The 25,981-nt window shown below is 39.1% G+C and overlaps 1 protein-coding gene across 1 annotated transcript in view; it reads right to left on the bottom strand.

The window, feature by feature from the left end:
- The window catches only part of ITGA2 (integrin subunit alpha 2), a 108,499-nt gene that overhangs the window by 22,242 nt on the left and 60,276 nt on the right, over nucleotides 1-25,981 (bottom strand). The window contains exons 10-18 of the mRNA XM_060634588.3: nucleotides 24,862-24,938; nucleotides 22,958-23,096; nucleotides 21,046-21,191; nucleotides 19,292-19,435; nucleotides 10,227-10,430; nucleotides 9,426-9,562; nucleotides 6,380-6,519; nucleotides 2,466-2,617; nucleotides 68-178 (exon numbers count right to left, since the gene is read on the bottom strand). Of these exons, the coding sequence (XP_060490571.3) occupies nucleotides 68-178; nucleotides 2,466-2,617; nucleotides 6,380-6,519; nucleotides 9,426-9,562; nucleotides 10,227-10,430; nucleotides 19,292-19,435; nucleotides 21,046-21,191; nucleotides 22,958-23,096; nucleotides 24,862-24,938 (1,250 nt within the window). The remainder of the gene's footprint in view (nucleotides 1-67; nucleotides 179-2,465; nucleotides 2,618-6,379; nucleotides 6,520-9,425; nucleotides 9,563-10,226; nucleotides 10,431-19,291; nucleotides 19,436-21,045; nucleotides 21,192-22,957; nucleotides 23,097-24,861; nucleotides 24,939-25,981) is intronic.

Raw genomic sequence — 25,981 nt, 5'->3', positions numbered from 1 at the left:
CAATACCGCAGGGACCGTGAAGCTTTCTTAGCCAGTCTGAATTCCAAGAAGGGCAAAACGCACTTACACTGAAGACCTTGGCCTTCTCAGAGTAGGCTTCAAGGGCAGGGCTGGTGCCAGGGTTTTCCAGACTGATGTTGACACACAGATCCAAAGAGCTGACAACATCAGAGGGCTTCTAAACACACAGAGATACAGTGAAGCGGTTTTTTAGGGCACGGCAGCTTCAAAACAAGAAAATGACAACAAACGTGTTCAAGATTACGAACACAGTCTGCTCTCAATTATGTGGAGTTACCCTTGTTTTGAATTTTCAAGATTCTGGCTTCTTTAAGGTCTTAATTCTCCTCTTAGCCTCTTCACTATTAGGAAACCTAGAGACTTGGGTTCAGTAAAAATCTGAAGCAGTGTATCTTAGTTAAGCTTGTCAGTGATCTCGCTATTCATACACAAGTAGTTTATAAATATTTAGAGGATCTACCCAATTTTAATGCTTAAAGCATCTGTTGGGGCACCTGGGTGGCTCAGTCGGTTAAGCATTCGATTTTGGCTCAGGTCATGATCTCACGGCTCTTGACTTCGGGCCCCGAGTCGGGTTCTGTGCTGACAGCCCAGAGCCTGAAGCCTGCTTCAGATCCTGTGTCTCCCTCTCTCTCTCTACCCCTCCCCCGCTCATGCTCTCTATCAGTACATGGTTCTTGGGTTGTTGGCTAGGTCTTTCCAGTTCCTACTGCCAAGATTTAAGATAGTCTTTAGATTTCCTGACCAAATCTTTGGGAGGGAATATTATGACCTAGATGGGAAGGTGCTCAGGGCCAGTGTCAGACAACGACAAGAGAACTCCCTTCCTTAGTCAGAACCTAACTTGCTCTGCAAAGCCAGATAAAGGGGATTCCCACATGGGAAACCAAGTCCCCCAAGTTTTGGCCCTCATGTACGTGAGAAGCGACACTGCCTCTTGCATGCATTAGATGAAGCAAGTATCACTTGGCAGTTATTAAAGCCGACTCTACCCAGCTACAAGTACAACTTCTCCACTCCGCCTTCACAGCAACTTCGCTCTGCCCTCAGTTCTTGTCAGGAAAGAACAGTATCTCTACAAATGGTAAACCCTAAAAATCCAGTTTGCCTTTTCCTGATTAGTGATATTTGTTATCACCTAGTCCATTCACAGGCAGGATTTACTCCTGCCGTGAGCCCTTTTGGCGGGCAAGACTAGCATGGCGTCCTGACTGTAAGGAGAGGTTTCCTTAGCTGGCTGCAGGGTTGGTGCACAGAGTGGGTGTGGTGTTGATATCCAATATAGTGTGTTAACTGAAACAAGATCTCTGCACTGACCCAAACCGCACACATCTTCTAAAAACTTCACAAGGACACATTTGTGTGAAGAGGATATATATATGAATGACAGCCTGGCTGATTTCATTCCCCCACAATGGACTCCATGTTTTATTTGATCTACCACTTAGCACAAAAATAGAGAATGAGAGCCAGCTTTTATCCCTTTAAAGAATCTGTATAGTCAGCATCTTAACAAAAAAGGTCCAGGCCTTCATAAATAAGACTTCTTTCATACGAACAAGAAATTAAAACAATCAATGGATTTTAATTCCTGTGTTAACTTTGTTTTTCCAAATCATACTTAACATTTTTTGAGATGGAATCTCTGTATCATCAATCTATATCAGAAATATCTGGGAGTACTCCTCAAATCTGCATATTCCTTGGACGTTCAAATCCAGATTACTGGTGGTGAGGACCCTGAATATGCATTTTATAAACTTTTTTTTTGGCAATTCTTATACATTTTAAATGCTGAGAACCATATTCTAGGAAAATTCTTAAGAAGTTCTTTTAAAACTGATTTCCTGAGGAAATCACACTTTCAAAGACCATTACATGGTTTCTAGGGGGAAATATTCATATAATTTATAAAATAAGTTTCCTGTGGGAAATTTTCCCGAGAATTTTTCCTACTTGTGAGATTTTCAAAATTCATGTGACCTGTAGTAACTGTGGCATAAGATTAGAATAATTTTTACCTCATAATCTACCATTCTTGTCCTATATTAATTTAAACCCAATAGTGGAAATCAAAATTGGCATTGTTCATTTCAGCAGCTTAAAATAAAATTTTTCCCTTATAGGAAAATGCTAAAATAAAATTTACTATCTACTAAAAGCTCTCCCTGGTAAACATTTAAGAAAGCACTGTCTTCGATTTAACAATCTTATTTTTTAGCCTTTTGGTTGTAATTCCAAATATTTCTATGCTATTAACATATTAATAGAATGTGACCATATATTAGCATAAAGATAATAGGATTTCCTGCTCATGAAATTAGACAAGAAAAGCATTAAGTAGAAGGGCAACCATTTTCTAACTTGTAAGCTTCATTTTTAGACTTGGACCATTCATTAGTCTCTAAGAGGAAAGGAGGTGACAGAGATGACGGAGACCTTACCTGTATGTGGATGATGTACTCAGAGCAACTCTGTGTTTGACTTACTATCATATTCTTCTGCAGGCATCTTTCATTATTTTCTTTAAATAACCCCCTGGAGGTTACTCTGGATGAATATAGGTCTGCGTCAATTGTGATGTTGTATATAATGGCTAGGATAAAAATCACAAAGAAATGTTAATACAAATAAACTTTTACAGAAAAACCATCCCTAATTGTATCTTACTAGGTGAAGTCAAGGACTTCAAGAAAATATAAAAACAGTCTTTACATTGATGGATTGTGAACTGCAGACATTTGTAATTCACACTCTGGTGTGACGTAGGTGACTGTGGATACAGAGAGAGTGATTCAAAGAAGCGTGGCTTGAAGCAGTGGGGAGAAAAGTAGACTTGCCCGAGGAAATCTACTGAATGAATTTGGTCAAATTACTCACTTCTCAAGCCTTGGTTTCATCACCCCTAACATGGTGATATGTCAAAGAAAGAAATAGCTACCGAGTACCTACAATTGAACACATTCTTGTATGTTATCTTATACAAGTTTTACTATAATCCCAGAAAGTGGATATTATCATCTCATTTTTCAGGTAATAAACACAGTAAAAGAGGTAAAATAAACGAGCTCTGTTCACAACAGCTAGGGCATGGTCAGAAATAAAACTGCAGTAATTAAAAAAAATTTTTAATGTTTTTATTTATTTTTGAGACACACACACACACACACACACAGTGTGAGCAGGGGAGGGGCAGAGACAGAGAGGGAGACAGAGAATCTGAAGCAGGCTCCAGGTTGGGGTGCCTGGGTGGCTTAGTCGGTTGAGCGTCCAGCTTCAGCTCAGGTCATGATCTCACGGTTCATGGGTTTGAGTCCCGCGTTGGGCTCTGTGCTGACAGCTCAGAACCCAGAGCCTGCTTCAGATTCTGTGTCTCCCTTTCTCTCTGCCCCTCCCTTGCTCATGCTCTCTGTCTCTCAAAAATGAATAAACATTAAAAAATTTTTTAAAAAACGAAGCAGGCTCCGGGCTCTGAGCTGTCAGCACAGAGCCCACCACGGGACTCAAACTCACAAACTCTGAGATCATGACCTGAGCTGAAGTTGGACACTTAACCGACTGAGCCACGCAGGCACCCCAAACTGGGGTAATTTTTAAATCAGAATTCATTCTTTCAGTTTCCATGCAGTTGTGAAGATTAACTAATTTGAGCGTTAACTGAGATACTCTGAGGGAACACTCTCGATGCTTAGTTCAGGGAAGGCATGCAACTCTGCAGGAATAAGTTTGGGATCCGACGGACTTGGTTTGAATTCTAATTCCACCATTTATGAGCTCTAGGACTTTAGGCAATTTGTGTAACCTCTTTGAAACTCCATTTCCTCATCTATAAAACAGAGATAATACTACTAACCCAGGGAAATGAAAATGAAAAAAAATGCAATAAAAACTGATGTCAGTTGCCAATACACAAAGTATCAGAGACTTCAACTAAAGCTATCCAAAATTGAGAAAGAAAACCTGATATTATTCAAAGCATCAGCTGCCTTATCTGGGCTTACTCTATCTTATGATTTTCAATATTTTAAAGATTGAATAGACTTCCCAAAAACATTAATTCCACAGGTTACATTTAAAATACCTATTAGAGATGTATAGTTTTTCTTGCTCCAAGAACTTAGTGAAATTCACAAAGATAGATAAAATAGAAGTGAATCAAATGAACTAAAACTAAGTGGTGAAAATAATACAAAGAAAAATAATGCCAGGGAGGGGAACATAGCTAGGACAAAGTTAGTATACATGATCATATGATTTCTTTTTTTTTTTTTTTTCAAGTAGTCTGGTAAAAAGGTATAGTCTGATGGGCATTAATTTTTTTTATGTTGTTAACTTTTAAAATGGAGTGAGCATCTGACACAGTAAATAACAAAGACCATATGCTTTACAGGTTTAGTTTTCAAAGTCGTGAAGATGGGATTCAGGTCTTACATACTCTTATTGCCAAGCAATTAAGTGACAAATGATCACAACTGGCTTGTCTGTGTGGATCTGAAGACATCAAGGAAAAGGTACCCAATGGGAAGAAAGAGCAAGTTGAAGGGAAGGACATTCTTGAAGTCTGCTTTCAAGTGTCTGGTAACAGACGAGTGAAGCCCCGTCAAAAAGTGGAAGATATAGGAGGCAAATCCATGCTTTCAGGCCAGGAGAGCTAACCAGCCAGCTATTTCTGCCAACTAATATATTTCCCAAATTCATGTTTTAAGCAGACTAGCCACTTAATGTCCCCCTCCCCCCCACACAGTTTTTATTGAGATGTAAGGGAGATGTACTGAGTTTTAGTTGTAGAGTGCAGTTATTTTGTATATGTAACTATTGGCAAATGATTACAATAATGTTCATTAACAGATCATCCCCACACAGTGCCAATTCTGTGTGTGTGTGTGTGTGTGTGTGTCTGAGAGAGAGAGAGAGAGAGAGAGAGAGAGAGAGAAATGTTTAAATCTGCTCTCTTAGCAATCTTCAAATGTACAACACAGTACAGTATTGTTAGCTATAGTCACCATGCGGTACATTACATCTAGCCACTTAGCGTTTGTACCGGAATGGTTTTTGACTCAACTATCATGGCTACTCAAATGGACCTGCTCCAGGGCAGGTCTGTGAGATGTGATACCCAACATTGGGTCAGCATTTGAGTACCTGAAAGGAAAAATGCCAGATAGATACAAAAAGTAGGAAACTATGGAAGACATGCCAGGATGGGAATCCAACTTCTGCTTTGTGTTTTTAACCTATGTATTTCTTGCTATGAATCATGACAAAGGCTGAAAATATTAGAGGCAGGTTAAGTTGGTTTCCTAACCACTTAATGAAACACTTGTAGGAACTGCAGGTGCCTGAAGTGTAGAGCCAGACTCCGAAGGAAGGAGGATTAGAACCCATGAAAAAGCAGCAAATGAAAGAAGGCAGTGTTTGATCGAGTGCTAAATCAATGGCTATGCTCTGTGGGTGCTGGAGCAGGAGAGATGAACGTGAGGGGCAGTGGTTAGAAAGGACTCGGCCAAGTTCTGGAAGAGGACTTGGCTGGTCCAAGAGAGAGATGACAGTTTGTCCAATTTTCCTCATTCTCGCCTTCTGACAGGTCACATATCAGAGTTTTATTCACTTCTCTGCATTAGAGCATTTAAAACACTGGGCACAAACTACATACTGGTTTATATCTTCTCTCTCATTATTTCACATATATTAATTTCTCAAGAATAGGAATATTTGGGGGGCGCCTGGGTGACTCAGTCGGTTGAGCGTCCGACTTCGGCTCAGGTCATGATCTCGCGGTCCGTGAGTTCGAGCCCCACGTCGGGCTCTGTGCCGACAGCTCAGAGCCCGGAGCGTGCTTCAGATTCTGTGTCTCCCTCTCTCTCTGCCCCTCCCCTGCTCATGCTCTGTCTCTCTCTGTCTCAAAACTAAATAAAACATTAAAAAAAAAATTAAAAAAAAAAAGAATAGGAATATTTGGTACCTGTACTGAACGCTTCGTATCTAGGCCATGTCACAGCTGACACACAGCATACTAATATGGGTGTATACCAGCGTCATGTGTGTGTGCCCAAGGTTTGGGGTGAGGAACCAATGGGTAAAAGAAACTTGAAGGATAGAGCTGAGCAAGCCTGGGACTAGATCATAGAGATAGTAACTTTCTGTGGCAGAATGTTGTCTTCTCGAGACAGTGAAGGGAAGATCTAATCAAACCTTCCATGTCTAATTAACCATGCTCAGGCACCTCAAATGAGTGGCACCTGAAATGTCTGCAAGACCCTTATTTCTTTTGGCCTTAAATCCAAAGTATAGGTGACATTCAGGACTAAAACTCTACAAGCACACCTATCTCCACACAGATTATTTCAGGCCAACTCACCCACTTGACTGTTTTGCTTAGTAGGTCTAAACTTTGCACTGAAACAGAGTTTGAGTTTTATGTCAGCATTCTTGTTGAACAAAGTAATTTTTTCTGGCGTGAAGGAAGCATTCACAGATACATCAGCGATACTCTGTGACCTGAAAGACATAAACGGAAACAGATATTTTCCTGCCAAGTGCACACGTTATAACCTTTACCTAGAGGACCCAGGGCCAGCATTATCTAATCATTCTCTGCATGATTTAAGCACTTTAGTGGTATTTCATATTTGAAAGCCCTAAAATAGCATCTAGGGATAATGTCTTTTGTGTTTTGTGACCGTATTGCCAGCCCAATCCACATTTAGTATTTGTTTAATGCATGCATGAGTGCAGGACGTGAGTCTGCAACCTCTTTGCAAATAAATTTCCAAAGTCACGGTCCCTGTTGTGTTTTGCCAGCTGGAAGCAGTGATGTTTCCTCTTCCCACAAATGGAGGGGACAGAGCGGGTGGCAAGGTGGGGGTGGCAGGGCTGAGGAGGGTCTCCCTGTCGCCTCCCTTAATAGTTGCCACCGATTCTTGGATGTGTGGCTTATGACCATGATGGTGGCAACTAGCGTGACACCAGAAAGTGGCGGAGGCATCTCTCGGGCAGGGTGCTACACATTTCTGACTCTGGCACAGCCCTTTAGATATCTGAAGGGCTTTGCCATACACATGGCCTCATTTGCTCCTGTAACAGTCCTGTGAAACAGAACAAATATTGTCTCCCTTTTATTGGTGAAAAAGTCTGAAACAAAAGAGAAAACATTTGGTAACTTCTCACTTTACTGAGTAACAGTTAGCAAGTAAGAAATTAGAACCCATGGTCTCCTAGTTCCTCTGCCAGTAAAATTGTCAACTTCATCATAATGACTCTTTGTGTACACGCTCTAGTATTTACAAAGCAGCAAGCAGTAATGAGTAACTTCATTGTTTTGAAAAATACAAGAAGATGCAGAAAACATTTTTTTTTTTTTAATTTCAGGAACCACCTGAAGGACTTGAGTCAATTCAAAAACTGTTTCATTAATCAGGTACCTATAAGGCCCCCTAGTAAGCAGTCATAAAACATCCAATGGCAAATCCAATGTGTCCTCAGACCTACAAGATCTAAAATGTCTATGTGAATGTTTTCTGTAAGTCAATCTCTTTCTTTAAGTCAATCTTTTATCCCAGTGTAGATGGTGCCACTGATTTAAAAAACAAGGTTTACAAAATCATTTCAAATTATTCTCAGGAAGTTACCCAGAAAATCCAGTCTCAGCACCTTGTAAGAATGTGACCAGAGAGGCGCCTGGGCCCATTTAAAAAAAAATTTTTTTAACGTTTATTTATTTTTGAGACAGAGAGAGACAGAGCATGAACGGGGGAGGGTCAGAGAGAGAGGGAGACACAGAATCCGAAACAGGCTCCAGGCTCTGAGCTGTCAGCACAGAGCCCGACGCGGAGCTTGAACTCACGGACCGCGAGATCATGACCTGAGCTGAAGTCGGACGCTTAACCGACTGAGCCACCCAGGCGTGGGCCCATTTAATTAAGCGTCTAACTCTTAGTTTTGGCTCAGGTCATAATCTGATCGTTTGTGGGTTTGAGCCCCATATCAGGTTCCACACTGATAGCATGGGGCCTGCTTGGGATTCATTCTCTCTCTCTCTCTTTGAAAATAAATAAACTTTAAACAAAGTATTTAAAAAATTAAAAAAAAAAAAAAAAAGAATGTGACCACAAAATGGCATGGACCTAGCTTGACTAATCATTTCAATAAATTGATCTGATTCCATGTATCTTGACTTGTTTGAAGAATCAAATCCACCTTCAAAGAAAAAACTTTGGTCCTCACTGACTACATTAAAAGGGAGTGTCAGGGTACCTGGCTGGCTCACTGGTGGAGCGTACAACTCTTCATCTCAGGGTTGTGGGTTCGAATCTCACTTTGGGTGTAGAGATTACTTAAACAATATAATCTTTAAAAAAAAAAAAAAAGGAGTGTCATAGGATAGTAATAATCCAGGCTACCAAGGATGAAGCCCACCAAGATGGCTCTAGGGTGATGTTCACTGAAACATCATTTCTTATAAAATTTTTAAAAAATAAGTCACGTAACTATGTAATCATACCTTGTGTTTCTCTAGTAGTACACTACTCTTAACTGATTTTATTCAGTAAATATGTTTTAAAATTTTTCAGTCTTAGATATCATCCAGGAGTTTTTTCCCCACATTGAGTTTTCATTAAGATGATGCACTCAAAATAATGCACTTCGTCTTTTAAAAGCACAAGTGAAATATTGTAAATAGTTCAATAAGACTCTGAAACAACACATAGATATGTGATGTTTTTCTGTTCTTGAAGTATTTGGACTTTTAAAGCACATTTTTCAACAGAGACAAACGAATGAATGAAATATATTTTTGAGGAGGACTCTTGATCAAATTCTTAATTTCCTTCTGATTCCAATCCCTGGCCAACCCCATATATTTATTTTTGTCCTTAAATCACATAGCCCTGGAATCCCTTATTGTTCCTCCCTGCTCTTCAACTCCTACCGAGGTCAATGGGAGGTCAGCTAAACCTAAATAATGGCTTCTTGTTTATGACTAATAATTTCAAAAGTTACTTCATAACCACATGAGAAATTACACTTTACTTGTGTGGTCTGAATGTTCAGTATTTTTTAGGGCATTCTCATGAGGTTTCCTTTCTGTGAGCTGAGGTAAGGCTATTTGAAAGATAATATTCAGTAATATCTTGGATACCATTTCAAAGCCTTTGTCTTTTCTATGTACTTTTTCTGCTCACCATATAGAGAAGAGGCACTTGATGGCAACATAAAGCAAATTTTTTTTTTCTCCCACGAGGAAAAACACATTTCTTCCTTTATATAAACTATGATCCATAAATGTCCTAGAGTCTTTTATAATGCATGTGGTATTTCCACAATTCCTGCACAGCTATCTGCTGCTGTACTTAGCAGGTCATTTTTTAGTTAGCTAGTTTGTGTCTGGCTCTCCATGGACTCACCAGAGCTGAACCACTTGTCCAAAGGCACCAATGGACACATCAGTGATGGAATCCCCATTTAAATCACTGTAGCCATCCAAAGATCTCCCAAAGTACTGGAGATGGCTCCTAAAGGCTCCATCAGATCCCAAGATTTTCTGAAAGAGCAAGTTTGGCATGAACTTATAATGCACAACAACTGAAGTAGAAAAAAGGAGCTTTTATACAGCACTGTTAGATTCTCTATATAGCCACTTCTCAGGTTGTTTTATTCTCCACAAAATTCCATTCGTTTTTCAATCACAGCCTTTCTCATCGGTTGATCATTCTTGCAGCCACGTCAAAGAACCAGCATGAATCTTTTAACATAAAAATCACAAAGCAGAAGGAGATGAGTGGACTGAGTGGGATTTGAAGGTTGTGATTGCTCTCTTAGCCCACTTCCTTCAGGACTTTACTGGAAAGTTGCCTGATCAATGAGGTCCTCTTGGTCACCCTTTAGAGTATCTGATAATTCCCATACCTGAACTTAAAAAATTTTTAAAAAAAATTCCCTATCATTTATGATGATCTGAATCACTTTATCTCATTTATTGTCCCCTAGTCTTGACAAAAACGTAAGATCCACGAAGAGCAGAATTTTATCTGTCCTGTTCTTTATAGTATCTCCAGAACCTAGAACAGGTTCACTAAATAGTTGTTTGATGAATGAATAAAGTTCTAAAATAAGTGTTATAAATTGGATTGTCTGCATGGTTAGTCCCTAGCTCTCACAGGATGATACTCACATGTCAATACATCACCATGGAACTCACGGATTACCTGGGAATACTTCATGCGAATGGTGCCCTCGTGACCATTGTAGATGTACACAGCTCCAGAGTTCTGATTTTCCAAAGGTGAACCAACTATTACATCATTAAAACCATCCATGTTGATATCTGAAAGAGCTGCAATTGCTGAACCAAACCGAGCATTTTCAACACCCTTAGGGCCTTCAAGAAATTGGTGCCAATTCAAAATGCCCTTGGAAAGGGGAAAAGGGGATGATTAAAGCAAAACCTTGTAATTTTTATCATTACAATTCACAGCAAGTGATGCCCAAACCAATTTTTAAACTGTTAAAAGTAGACAATTTTGAATCTAGATTTCAAAATCCTCTACTTATGATGAGAATCATACCTAAGAATTCTAGCAAGTAAATTCATAGGATATGTGCTCATAGACCAAAGTGAAAGGAGGGAATTCTCTTTACAGTGACTGTAAAACCTACATAAAACTATCCATACCTTTGGATCCTTTTCCCCTAAACATTAGACTCTTCACCTGTTTCCAAACCTTTTGATTTAAAATTTGCTGATGAAAATATACTAGTATCTTAAATAAAATTAAGGTGGAGACACAAAAAAACACAGTATCTTAATTTAGACCTTTACTTAAGAATTATTGAAGAGTGGCATAACTATAATGGGATAGGAAGTCAAAAATGAGACAGTTAGGTTCTGGTCCAAGGTGGCAACCCTGAACTCACTTCCTCCATGGAACATACCAAATTACACCTATTAAAAGGATAATTCCTCCTGAAAAAGAACTGAGGGCTGACTGAACAGTTACTGAACAACCAAAGACAGAAAAAATGGCAAGAGAACAACAAGAGAGATGGGAGCACAGTAACAAAGGGAAACTGATGCAGTGGGAATGCATAGTACTGAGCGACCAGGAACAGATTCCTCTATTCTTGGCACAGAAAATAAGCCACAGTTTACAAGAGCAATTAGCATAGAAGATGTGGTGTGCATGTGTGTGTGTGTGTATACATAGACACGTATATGTACATGTACCTGTATATGTATAATATGTATACATGTATATGTATATGTATAATGGAATATTACTCTGATCAAAAAGAATGAAATCTTGCCTTTGCAACACCGTGGATGGAACTAGAATGTATTATCCTAAGCAAAATAAGTCAGGCAGAAAGACAAATACCATATGATTCCACTCATTTGTAGAATTTAACAAACAAAACAGATTAACATAGGGGAAGGGAAGGAAAAACAAGGTAAGAATAGAGAGGAAGGCAAACCATAAGAGACTCTTAACTACAGAGAACAAGCTGAAGGTTGCTGGAGGGGAGGTGGGTGGGGGAATGTCTAAATGGGTGATGGGTAGTAAGGAGGGCACTTGTTGGGATGAGCACTGGGTGTTATATGTAAGAGATGAATCACTAAATTCTACTCCTGAAACATTATATTATATGTTAACTAACTTGGATTTAAATAAAATTAAAAAGAAAAATAAAAGCAATCAGCATATAAAATAGACAACACTAGAACTCTGCCACATGGTGGAGGCAGTTTTAAAAGGGCCAAGGAGTGGTAGCGACACTCTCTTCCCTTCTATCTTAGAAGCACAGACTGGAGCAGGGTCCAAACACCCTAATTAGTGGGTTCAGATGCCATAACAGGCAGCTCTAAATACTATGAAAAAAATTTTTTTAATGTTTATTTATTTTTGACAGCAAGACTGAGAGTGCATGTGCCCGAGTTGGGGAGGGGTAGAGAAAGAGAAGGGGCACAGAATCCGGAGTAGGCTCCAGGCTCTGAGCTGTCAGCACAGAGCCCAACGTGGGGCTCATACTTGGGAATGCTGAAATCGTGACCTAGACCGAAGTCAGACACATAACCAACTGAGCCACCCAGGTGCCCCATGGTCTCAACACTATAAATGGCAGGTCTGGTCATCACAGGGAGCTTGCCACTCAGCAAGCCCAGGGTCTGCAAGCCCACACCAGCTTCTGTGGTGCCAGGACACAGAAAATAAGCTGTGGAATTTTAGGGCTCCCTTTGTTTTTGTTTTAAATTTAATTAAAAAACCAAGTTTTTATTTTTAATTTTTTAAAGTTTAAAAGAGTAACTAGCATATACCGTCCAGCTCCAGCCAGCCAGCAAAAGTCACCAAGCACACACAGTCTGCACAAGCGGACACCATACACAAGTACCATTCACCATCCTTCAAGTTCAGGAGCAATAGCCATTCTCCCTAATCCTCAGAAACAAAGTCAAGCAAAATGCAGAGACAGAGGAATACATTCCAAAAGAAAGAAGGAAAAACCGTAGAAAAAGAACTAAATGAAACAGATAAGCGACATGGTGGATAAAGAATTTAATGATTGTGAAGATACTGGGCTGGCAAAAAACGTGGAAGATCTCAGTGCGACTTTCAATGAAGACATGGAAAATATTAAAAAGAGCCAGAGTTGAAGAATATAATAACTGAAATAAAAACACACTAGAGAGAATCAACTGTTTATTAGAAGATGCAGAATATACCAGCAACCTGGATGACAGGGTAATGGAGAGCATACAAGTTGAACAGCAAAAAGAAAAAGGAATTTTTAAAATCATGATAGATTAAGAGAGCTTGTGGACAACATCAAGCAAACATTCATATTATAGGGAGGGGGAGGGGGAGGAGGGGGAGGAGGGGGAGGAGGGGGAGGAGGGGGAGGAGGGGGAGGAGGGGGAGGAGGGGGAGGAGGGGGAGGGGGAGGAGGGGGAGGAGGGGGAGGAGGGGGAGGAGAAGGAGGAGAAGGAGGAGAAGGAGGAGAAGGAGGAGAAGGAGGAGAAGGAGGAGAAGGAGGAGAAGGAGGAGGAGAAGAGAGAAGTGTATAGAAAACTTATCTGAAGAAATAAAAACTGAAAACTTCCTTAACCTAGGGAAGGAAATAGACATCCAAGTCCACAACAAGTTCCAAACAAGATGAACCCAAGGAGGTCTACACCATGGCATATAATAATTAAAATGTCAAAAGGTTACAGATAAAGAGACAATCTTAAAAGCAGCAACAGAGAAACAAGAAGTTACTTAGAAGGGAAAAATCTATAAGGCTCTCAGCTTATTTTTTCAGCAGAAACTTTGCAGGCCAGAAGGGAGTGGTATGATATATTCAAAGTGCTGAAAGGAAAAAACCTGCCACCAAGAATAATCTACTAGGCAGGATTATCATTCAGATTTGAAGGACATACAAAGAGTTTCCCAGACAAATGAAAGATAATGGGAGTTCATCACCAGTATACCAGCCTTACAAGAAATATTAAAGGTACTTCTTTAAGTGGAAAAGAAATGGCCATAATTAGGCCTAAGAAAATAGTGAATAAAAAGCTGTATAATATGACAACATATACATAGAATGTGGAGAAGGGAGTAAAAAGGGAAGAGAAGGGGAAAAAGAAAAAGGTTTTCCCTTCCCCCTCTGGAATGTGTATGAACTTAAATGACCATCAAATTAATGCAGACTGCTATCTACTTATGATGTTATGGTAACCACAAACCCAAAACTTATCATACATACAGAAAAAGAAAGCTAACACTATAGAAACTCACCAATCACAAAGAGAATGGGAAGAAAAAAGGAGAACAATAAAACAACCAGAAAAATTTAAAAATGGCAAAAAGTACATACCTGTCAATAATCACTTTAAATGTAAATGACCTAAATACTCCAGCCAAAAGACATAGGGTGACAGAGTGAATAAACAAAACAAAAGCAAACAAACGAACAAGACTCATCTATATGCTGCCTATAAGAGATTCACCTCAGACCTAAAGACACATTCAGACTGAAAATGAAAGGATAGAAAAAATATTCACCATGCAAGTGGAAGTGAAAAAAAAAAGCCAGGTAGCAATACAATATCAGACAAAATAGGCTTCAAAAAAAAACAAAAAACAAAAAACAAAAAACAAAAAACAAAAAAACGACCATAATAAGAGACAAGGCATTCCATAATAATTAAAGGATCAATCCAACAAGAGGATACAATTGTAAATATCTACACACCCAAAACTGGAGCACCCAAATATATAAAGCAAATATAAATGGACAAAAAGAGAGAAATGGATGGTAATACAATAATAGTAGGGGACTTTAATATCCCACTTACATCAATGGATAGATCATCCAGACAGAAAAAAACAATAAGGACAGTGTCTTTGAATGTCACATTGGACTAAATGCACATAACAGATATATACAGAACATTCCAACCCCAAACGACAGAATACACATTATCTTCAAGTGCACACGGAAGATTCTGTAGAATAAATCACATGTTAGGCCATAAAACAAGCCTCAATAAATTTAAGAAGATTGAAATCATACCATGCATCTTTTCTGATCACAATAGTATGAAACTAAAATAAATCACAAGAAAAAAAAAACTGGAAAAAAAACACATGGACACTATGCAACATGATACCAAAAAACCAATGGGTCAATAAAGCAAAGAAAAAAAAAACATGGAGATGACTGAAAATAAAAACACGATGGTCCAAATTCTTTGGGATGCAGCAAAAGCAGCTCCAAGAGGGAAGTATACAGTGATATAGACCTGTGTCAAGAAATCAGAAAAAGCTCAAACAATATAACCTTACACTAAAGGAACTAGAGAAAGAAAAACAAACAAAAACAACAGGTGAGTAGAAGAAAAGAAATAATAAAAATCAGAGAAGAAATAAATGGCATAGGCAAAAAAATAAATAAATAAACTGAGTTGGTTCTTTAAAATGGTAACCAAAATTGACAAACCTTTAGCCAGATTCATCAAGAAAAAAAAAGGACCCAAATATGAAATGAGAGAAAGTAACAACTGACACCACAAAAATATAAAGGATTATAAAAAATTATAGACCTACAAACTAGGCAACCTAGAGGAAATTGGTAAATTCCTAGAAACGTACAATATTTCAAAACTGAACCAGGGAGAAAAAGAAAATATGAACAGACCCATTATAAGTAACAAAACTGAACTGGTCAAAAAAATACCAAAAAATAAAAAAATCCAGGACCAGATGGATTCACAGGGTAATTCTACCAGCCACTTAACTAAGAGTTAATACCTATTCTCCTCAAACTATTCCAAACAATGGAAAAGGAAGGAAAGCTTCCAAATAAATTCTACAAGGCCAGTATTACCCTGATACCAAAACCAGACAAAGACCCCACAAAAATAAAACTATAGGCTAATATTCCTGATGAACATAGATGCAAAAGTCCTCAGAAAAATATTAGCGAATTAGCAACAATACATTAAAAAGACCATTCATCACAATCAGGTATGATTTATTACAGGAATGCAAGGATGGTTCAATATTTACAAATCAATCAATGTCATAAACCACACCAACAAAATGAAGAATAAAAATCATGGTCATCTCAATAGATGCAGAAAAAGCATGTGACAAGATTCAACATCAATTCAAGATAAAAACTCTCAAAGTGGAGTTAGAGGGAAGACACTTCAACATCATAAAGGCCATATATGAAAACCCACAATAATATCATACTCAATGGTGAAAAACAGAGTTTTCCCCTCTAAGGTCAGGAACAGGATAAGGATGTTCACTCTCATCATTTTTATTCAATATAATACTAGAAGTCCTAGCCACATCAATCAGACCAAAAAAGAAATAAGAGGCATCTATGGGGGTAAAGAAGAAATTAAATTGTCACTATATGCAGACAACATGATACTATATAGAGAAAATCCTAAAGACTACACCAAAAAACTACTGGGAGCAATAAATTCAGTAAAGTGGCAGGATGAAAAATTAATACCCAGAAATCAGTAGCATTTCTATATACTAACAATGAAGCTGCAGAAAGACATTAAAATGTCATTTACAACTGCACCAGAAATATCTAGGAATTAACTTAACCAAAGAGGTGAAAGACATATGCTCCAATCAGTATAAAGCACTGATGAAAGAAACTAAACACAACACGAACCAATGGAAACACATTCCATCATGCTCATATTAATATTGTTAAAACGTCCATACCACCCAAAGCAATCTACGCACTGAATGCAATCCCTATCAAAATACCAACAGCATTTCTCACAAACTAGAACAAATAATACTAAAATGTGTATAGAACTACAGAAGACCCTGAATAGCCAAAGCAATCTTAAGAATGAAGCTGGAGACATCACAATTCCAGGTTTCAAGCTATACTACAAAACCACAGCAATAAAAACAGTATGGTACTGGCACAGAAATAGACACACAGATCAATGGAACAGGTTAGAGACTCCAGAAATAAACCCACAATTATATGGTCAATTAATCTATGAAAAAGGAGGCAAGAAGAGACTGTGGGGGAAAGACAGCAGTACTAGGAAAACTGGACAGCTACATGTTAAAGAATGAAACTGGACAATTTTCTTACACTGTACACAAAAATAAACTCAAAATGGATTAAATACCTAAATGTGAGACCTGAAACCATAAAAATCATGGAGGACGACACAAGCAGTAATTTCTCTGATGTCAGCAATAGCAACATTTTTCTAGATACGTCTCCTGAGACAAGGAAAACAAATGCAAAAATAAACTATTGAGACTACACCAAAAATAAAAAGGCTTCTGCACAGCAAAGGAAATCATTGACAAAATAAAAAAACAACCTACCGAATGGGAGAAGATATCTACAAATGAAAGATCCAATAAAGGATTAATAGTCAAAATATATAAAGAACTTCTACAACACCAAAAAAACCCAAACAATCCAATTAAAAAATGGACAGAGAACCTGAATAAACATTTTCCCAAAGAAAACATAGATGGCTGACTCATGACAAGATGCTCAACCTCACTCATCATCAGGGAAATGCAAATAAAAACCACAATGAGATATCAACTGACATCAGTTAGAATGGCTAAGATAAAAATGACAAGAAATAACAAGTGTTTGCAAGGATGTGGGGAAAAAGGAGCGCCCTTGTGCACTGGTTGGTAGTATGGTAAATTGGTGTAGCCACTGTGGAAAACAGTGTGCAGTTTCCTCGAAAAATTAAAAATAGAAATACCATATGGTTCAATAATTCCACTATTGGATATTTGCCCAAAGAAAGCAAAGACTTACTTGAAAAGATATATGCACTCCTATATTTATTGCAGCATTATTTACAACAGCCAAGATATGGGAACAACTTAAGTATCCATCAATAGACAAATGAATAAAGAAAATGTGTCCACATATGTGTGAGTATTACACAACCATAAAAAAGGAGGAGATCATGCCATTTGAGATAACATGAATGGAACTGGAGGGTATTATGCTAAGTGAAATAAGTCAGAGAAAGACAAATACCATATGATTCCACTCATAAGTGGAATCTAAAAAAAAAAAAAAAGTAAATGAATAAATAAAAAACAGAATCAGACCCATAAATACAAAGAACAAACTGGTGGTTGCCAGAGGGGCAGGGGGTAGGGTTGGGCAAAATAGGTGAAAGGGAGAGGGAGATACAGGCTTCCAGTTATGTAATGAATAAATCACAGGAATAAAAGTCACAGCATAAGGAATATAGTGAATGATATTATAATGTAAAAGGACAGATGGTAGCTACATTTGTGATGAACATAGCGGGATGGGACGTGTAAACTTGTCAGATCACTTTGTTATATACCTGAAACTAATGTAACATGGTGTGTCAACTATACTCAGAAAAAAAAAAAAGGAAAAGAAAATGAGATTGTTAATGTCACATTATAAAAAAAAATAAGTCTGCCTAAAATTTTTTTTCTTGTAAAAGATAGGTTTTTTTTTTTCCAGATTTTGAAATCCAGAATGGAAATAATTCATGACTTCACAAGAGAGCAATGCTCCTCATCCATGAAATGGGGTCAGTGTTGATTCTTTCTTCTCTATAATAATCTTATGGAAATCACTTTGTTATGAAGATTGACAAAGTATTATGAGATCTTCTCATCTTCAACAATGATAATTCAGAATATTTGACAAGAAACATTTAAGAAACTAGGGTTTTGTTAAATTTTTAAACAATTATATTTGCCCCTCCCTTATTGAATATTCAATTACACATCTTTAAATGCTTTAGAACTGTTTTAATTGCTTCTGAGAGCTAATGTTTACATTAATTTAAATAAGTAAGGTAGGACAAACTACCACAAAAGCAAAGCATAATATTTATTATATTAACATCAGCTTCTCTTTTTTCCATCCTTTCTCTAATTTTCTAGGTCAACTTGTGCCTTTAATTTTGGTTTTCTTTTCAGTTCCGAGTTCATTATACTTCTGGGCATGGACTTAGAGAGCATAGTCCAGTTAGTGTATGCTAAGTTTTATGTGCAAGGACTAAAAATTCCAAGAGCTGGGTATACGCATACCTAACTGCTACACTAAGCAACAGAATTTGACTAATGCAGAAAACATCCAGGATTATATGAAAGTTTGCAAAGTGCCTGGTACAATTTGACTTTTTCACTGTAAAATGTGAACAGGATAGTTCTGTTATTATGATCTCTTCACAGTAAAGAAGAATAATTGAATGAGATACTTAGGAAATACACAGACATTTGTGTGTGCATGTACATACATTTCAAAAATGATGTGCATTTATATAAGGACTTCATTTGTACAGTATAGATTCAAAGACCCCTCATGGAAAATGGCAGTGCACTCTACATGTAGCTCTTTCTCTACAGGTTATGCTTTTTGATGTGATTTTTAAAATTTTAATGGTGACATCCTCAAAATGATGGAATATAAACTATACTACTACATATGAAAATGATGATTCAAGGGGCGCCTGGGTGGGTCAGGAAGCTAAGCGTCCAACTCTTGATTTCGGCTCAGGTCATGATCTCATGGTTCTGGAGTTTGAGCCCTGCATCAAGCTGTGCAGAGCCTGCTTGGGATTCTCTCCCTCCCTCCCTTCCTCTCTCAAAACAAATAAGCTTGAAAAAGAGAAAATGATCATTCACTGATTCTTCTGCAAAAATGCAGATTAATGTTTTATTTACCAATATTAAAGCAAATTCAACTGAATCAGTTTAATACTTTTTTTTTTTTTTACCTTTGTGATAGTAAACAGGTAGACTCTTCCTTCCTCTTTCTTTAAGTCATTCATGTACATTGGTGCACCCACCAAGAGCACATCTGTAATGGTGTCTTTATTCACATCAACTGAACACAGCACGCTACCAAAATAGGAGCCAATCTGTAAGGATAAAGCATATTAACCTTAGGATTCTTAGGACTCATATACTCTTAATGTTATACTGAACTTTCATTTACTCATTCAACAAACAGAAATAGAGCACTTACTCCCTGTAAGGTACTAGAAACATTAAGATAGATAACAGTCCCTTCTCTCAGGTTGTATCATGATGTAACACTTGGTTCTTAAACCTTAGTGTGCACACAAATCACCAAGAAAGACTCTGAATGGGTGCAATCTAGAAAACGGTATGTTAAATAAGTACCCCAGGTGTTTCTGGTGCTGGTGGGTCAAAGACCACATTTAAAAGAGAAACATTTAGGAGGTTTGTGATGTGTGTCATAGAGAAAGGCAGGAGGGGGAATAGGGAGTTGGGACAAATGACTTTGCCTGCCTGTGCAGTCAAGTAGGTTGTAATAGAGGCAATGGTCAAATGCTGTGTGATTAGAGTGCAGGTGTCAGGAAGGCTCAGAAAGATTAAGTGTTATATAAACGGCATCTTAAAAAACAAGGAATTTTCTAGGTGGAGAAGAGTGGGCAGGCATGTGTGATGTAAGTGTCTGTGGCATGATCTTGCACAAGAGACAAGTTCTCAGATACATCAGGACAGGGGAGCAGGTGGAGATACAATGAAATAAGAGAGGCTGGGAATCTGAATGCTCATTGAACGCCTATGTGAATACCTCTTAAGGATTTGGCAATGAACAAGAAAGGATTCATCCTATAACACGGTCATTGTTTTTTCTCACAATAAAAGCACGGTTCTTTAAAATATTAAAGAGAGCAAAGTATGTGGCCATAGATGGTTTGTGGTCAAGGAAGTCAAAGACTCAGGTTCTCTTACTCCCGGAAAATCCATAGACAGTAGGATCACACTTAATTCCAGAAAAGGGAAAACTAAATAGCTGGTTTCTCTAACTCCAGGAAGGAAAATTTGTTGTCAGAGATCAGGGTTGCCTGTTTCAAATATGTGCCAAGCCCATGGGTTAGAGCTGCTTGGTGAGGAAATAGGAATCTATTCAGCTGGCCTTTGTTCTAGTCAGACATGACTGGGAGTCATCACAGGTTCTGACTATCAAACTGTCATGTTGAGAAGAAAGTGGTGGAAAAGAGAGTTGCTTTAATTTTAGAAACATCAAAGCCACAGGACACCTTGACAGGCCCAGATATAGTAGCCCAGTCTTGACAAGGCTATCCTGCTCCCTTCTTCTCACTTTTCCTCCAGATCATTGACTCCTTGCAAGAGCTTGCCAACAAAGCTGTGGTTAGGACCCAATAATACACATGTAGTAGTAATTTAGGGAGTCAAAAGTATGCAGCTGGATATAACCAAACAGCACAGGCTTTGAGTCTACACACGACTGGGTTTTAATGACAGCACAACCCCATGAAAACTCTTTGACCTTAAGAAGGTAAATGCCCAGTCACCTGTTAGAAGGCGACAGATCTCAGTATTGTGAAGATTTAAGGAACCTTCAAGTGAATACAGGTCACAGAAGCAGCCACAGGGTAGGCACTCAATGCTAGTTTCCTTTTCTATCAACTCCCCACTCCTCATCTGCTCTAGTTGACCGCACGATTAATTTCATCTGCTACAAAATGGACTTTACCTGGTCACCTCGGTGAGCCTGAATAATGGTGACATTGCCATTCTCGTCAACACTGTATAGCACTATCTGGCCAGTGTAATTTGCCCGAGGAGCACCAGCAACAAAGTGAACATCTTTTCCGGTAGAAATCGCAGCCACAGAGTAACCTAGAAGAGAAGGACTTGCAGAGTAGGTGCTATTGAAGAGCTCAGCAGATGGGCTCCCAAAGTTAGTAGCAATGACCAGAGGTCCTTTTTTTGTTAGGAGGCAGGTGTTAGAAAGTGGAGGAGGGTCAGTGATGTACCCTCCAGACTGAGAGATATTTTGATACTGAAAAACGAAGCAAGTCACTCCATATCGTTCACATAGAGTTTTATTGGGGGTAACTTACCCAGCCAGGGGGAAGGTGGGGGTGCAGACGGACAGATGATCCAAGCCATTACACAACTCTTCTACGCAGCTATTCCCCACCCCTACTCAGGCCTTCATCTCCAGTTTTTATGGAGGGAGGGGCACGGTGGTGAGGTCACAGGGTAGTTACCTAAAGCAGCACCATGTGTCCACCACCGGATGTCTGCTAGTTGTCTAGAGTGGTGCCACCTGTGCCAGAGGGCCCTCTGCTGCTTATCTAAAGTGGTGGCATCTGGGGGGTGCTTGGGGGGCTCAGTCGGTTAAGCATCTGACTTCACCTCAGGTCATGATCTCACATTACTTGGGTTCGAGCCCCGCGTCGGGCTCTGTGCTGATGGCTCGGAGCCTGGAGCCTGCTTCGGATTCTGTGTCTCCCTCTCGCTCTGCCCCTCCCCTGCTTGCACTCTGTCTGTCTCTCTCTCTCTCTCTCTCAAAAAATGAATAAACATTAACAAAATTGTTTTAAGTGGTAGCATCTGTGCACCAGAGGGGCGAACAAGACAGAGGGCCAAAGGTGAAGTCAGTGTGATCCGTGCTCCCTCAGGGCGATGCCCAGATCTAAGTGTGCTCTGCACGGGTGCGACACCTACCTGTAAAGCAGGCCCTAGATTCTGGGTTGTCCCATCAGCCCCTCATGAACTTGGCACTCAACAAGTATTTTTTGAATGAACAATTACATGAATTTAAAAGGTAATGGAATGCAGTGGACAGATCATAGGCTATGGAGTCAGACAGTCCCAGGTTCAAATTCTGGATTTGCCACTTGCTAAGTTGTTTGCCTTTGGGCAAGTTATTAACCTCATTGGCTCTCAACGGTAAAATGGGAATAATAATACTTTCTTCAAAGGGTTGTGGGAAGGATTTAAATGTTTATGTAGATAGAATAGCCAGCTCAGGAAGTGTCCCATAGTAGGCACTCAAAATCAGTGGCTGCTTATTATAGGAACCAAAAAGACTAAGAACTCTAAATTAATATAAGACTCCCATTTACTATATTGGCTTCTAGGAACTATTTCCATTTGGGAGAAGCGCAAGCACTTCCCAGGAATAACTACTGCTTGAATAGCCAGAAGACATCAGTAAGTGTAATACAGTATGTCATTAAATAGTTATAGCCAAGGTCTGATTTGCAAAGAGGCAACATAAACATGTGTAATAAATATAATAATTAGATGACACTTCAAGGGCTTTGCTTAATGGATCTTGAAATTCAGAGAGGGGCTAGTTTTTTTAAAATTGTTTTTAACCTTTATTTATTATTAAGAAACAGAGAGAGAGAGAGCATGAGCAGAGGAGGGGGCAGAGAGAAAGGGAGATAGAAGCTGAAGCAGGCTCTAGGCTCTGAGCTAGAGCCCATCGGCACAGAGCCCAATGTGGGGCTCGAACTCACAAACCACAAAGTCATGACCTGAGCTGAAGTTGGATGCTTAACCGACTAAGCCACCCAGGCGCCCCCCCAGCAAGGGGCTAGTTTAAAAAAAGGGAGCTTAAATTTTCTGAGTCAAATGCTGCTATGCCTTACCTAAATATGAACTGTGATTTTTATCTTGCAGAATTTGGTCAAAGGCTTGTTTAGGAAAGATCATATGTCCACGAGATGTCTGCTGGACCACGGTACCACTCCAGCCATAAGCTCCTACTGCACCCAGCATCAGAATATCCTAAAATAAATGAAAAATGAAGACCATGAAAATAAACCATGTTTAAGGCACGAGAATGCAGGGGAGGCAAAACATTGAAATAAATGGTCTAGGTTTAAGGAGAAGATGATAAAGTAAAATGTATATGAATGTATGTCCAAATTGATATATGCCCAAATTGTTTTAATGTATTTTGTGCTGGAGAAAAGTCTTCCCTGAGGCTATGTTACCTTGATACATTCTATAGATAAATCTCTACTATGCTACAAGAGAAGCACATAGCCACCTTCCAATTTGCATTCAGAGGCCCCCATCTGCAAATGCCAAACAGTGTGAGCTGTTAGAGAGAAGTCAGAAATGAGCCTCCTGTCTCACATAGTCATAAGAAAAGTTCACGGTCGGATGTGGGGCATGCTTCAGAAAATAGGAAGTGCAGCTGGCAGAGGAAGAGAGGTGGGGCGTTTCTGCTGTCCAGGCACATCATCCTGGCAGGCCCCCTTCTGACCTATTCTATTTTCAACATTCTTTCTCTTTCCTCTTGGTCACTTCTCAGATGTTCCTCCATCATCTATATCCTATCCCATCTATTTGAAAATAGCTCAGCTATGAAAGGTAACTAGGGCATAACATTCAGTCTACTTGGTGGAGAACAGCCACGGTCAGCACAGCGGGGGTGGGGGGCGGCACACAAGAAATACAGGCTGCTCTGAGGGACTCAACATCCACACAAACAGTCAAAAGCGATACATCATCACAGAAGGCAGGGTTGTCAGGATGGGATTTATTATTTTTTTCAGTTTTTGATCTTAGATCGTAGAAAACACCAAAGTTACGGATTTTGGATTGAAAAATATAAGCCATTAAAAATACAGCAGGTTGGAAAATGATGTGCCCATTTTGAGGACAAGAGACCATGAAATGAAGAGAATGACTGTCATAAATGTGGGACTCTGAATCAGGGATGCAGGAAAGGACTGCAGGAAGTGTACAAAAATCTCAGGAAGGTGTGTGCAAAATTCTCTGTGTGAGGGTTCATTTACATTTTTTTTTTCCGGAGGGAAAAACCCATAACTTTTATGAGTGAGAATCTCTAATGATTGGTGATCCAGAAAAAGTTAGCACCTTGTATTCTCGAGAAAAAAACCCCAAGCCGTTCCTGATCCTTGCTTCTGGCAATCAAATTCTCTGAGTTCATACTGTTCCCTAGGCTTTTCCAGTGTCACTACATCTGGGCCCCTTTACTATCCCACCAGGACCCTGAGCAGAGTTGGAACCAGGGCCCTAGGAAGTGGATGTTTATGACAAGGAAGAATGGATTTTCTGAGCTAAGAAGACGTTGCATCTCACGTTTCCTAACTCCTCACTTTTTCACCTATCTTCTGTCTCTGCTCTTAGAAAAGAGATACTCTGGCAACTCAGAATTCACCACTGGCAGTGCTAACAAGAGTTTGTGTGTTTTTTTTAAATAAACTTTTCTGGTAGTTAATTGATTTAAAGGAAATTCCTGCAATGACAATCCCTTGAATTAATACAGTGCTTGTCCTTTGGAGCATTTTCTTTTTTTTTTTTTCCATAAAAACTCCCTGTGAAACGCGGAAGAGAAGGCATTGTTATCCTTCACTTTTTAGTTGACAAAGCAGCAGCACAAAGAAACTAAAGAACTATGACTGAGAAGCTGAACGTTTGCTCACTACATGGCTCCTTTTTCCACTCTCTCTATAAAGCCGCTGTGCCCAGAAGTGTTGAGCCAAATGACAGCATGGCTGGAAGTTATCTGATTACACACCTTTTGAGGAGAGTAATCTGCGCTGAATCCCACTTGTGACATTTCCATCTGGAAGTTGTCCCCTCCTTGAATAGTACCTGCAAAAAGGTAATTTTGAGAATTATATTGCTGTCAAATTTTAAATCAGATTTTCAAACACACGTGCACACACAGACGCACGTGAACATACGCACACGTATGCACACACACACAATGTTCTCATGGTCACTCAAAAATATTCTGGGATGGAGAAATCACTAAGAAGTATTCTAACATACATGGGAACCCACAATACTTCCAAGATAGTGTTTGAAGTTGGTCTTAATCTTGATTATGCATTAATGCGTTTACTTGTATGCTTAGGATGTTCTTGATATCAAAAACACTCCATATAGGGGATGAGGTAAGATAAAAACTGAAGTCATGGCCTTTTTTTAAAAAAGTTATTATTCCTAGCTAAGAAATTAACTGAATTTTTAGCTTTTAAATATCGGTACTAGAGGCGCCTGGGTGGCTCGGTCGGTTGAGCGGCCGACTTCGGCTCAGGTCATGATCTCGCGGTCCGTGAGTTCGAGCCCCGCGTGGGGCTCTGTGCTGACAGCTCAGAGCCCGGAGCCTGTTTCAGATTCTGTGTCTCCCTCTCTCTCTGACCCTCCCCCGTTCATGCTCTGTCTCTCTCTGTCTCAAAAATAAATAAAGGTTAAAAAACATTAAAAAAAAATAAATATCGGTACTAATAAGTGTACACATATCTCAGATGCAGTTGGAAGAGCCAGGTAGCTGACATGTCATGAAGACTAAACAGACGGATATTTGGGTGACGTTTCAGGATCCAGGATTCAAGACTGAGTAGGAATTTTACCAATTGGGCAGTTTGTCCTACTTCTACATATGTGCCTGCCTCTGACACCACAGCTGTAGGACTCGGTATGGTCAAAATGGTTACATTTCATTAATCTTCACAAAAAGGAATAAGTTCCTAGACCAACACTTTGACATAGAGAGTAATATGTATAATATATAACATGACACAGTCACTTGTTTAGAAGATGTAATAATGTACAAAGGATGAGAAGAGATTCATTTTCTTTAAGATTTTATTTTTAAGTAATTGCTACTCCCAATATGTGGCTCAAAATCA

The sequence above is a fragment of the Panthera onca genome, chromosome A1, assembly GCF_046562875.1.
Source record: "Panthera onca isolate mPanOnc1 chromosome A1, mPanOnc1 haplotype 2, whole genome shotgun sequence".
NCBI lineage: Eukaryota > Metazoa > Chordata > Mammalia > Carnivora > Felidae > Panthera > Panthera onca.
Note: the sequence above shows the minus strand (reverse complement) of the source record. Positions and strands in the feature narration are given on the sequence as shown.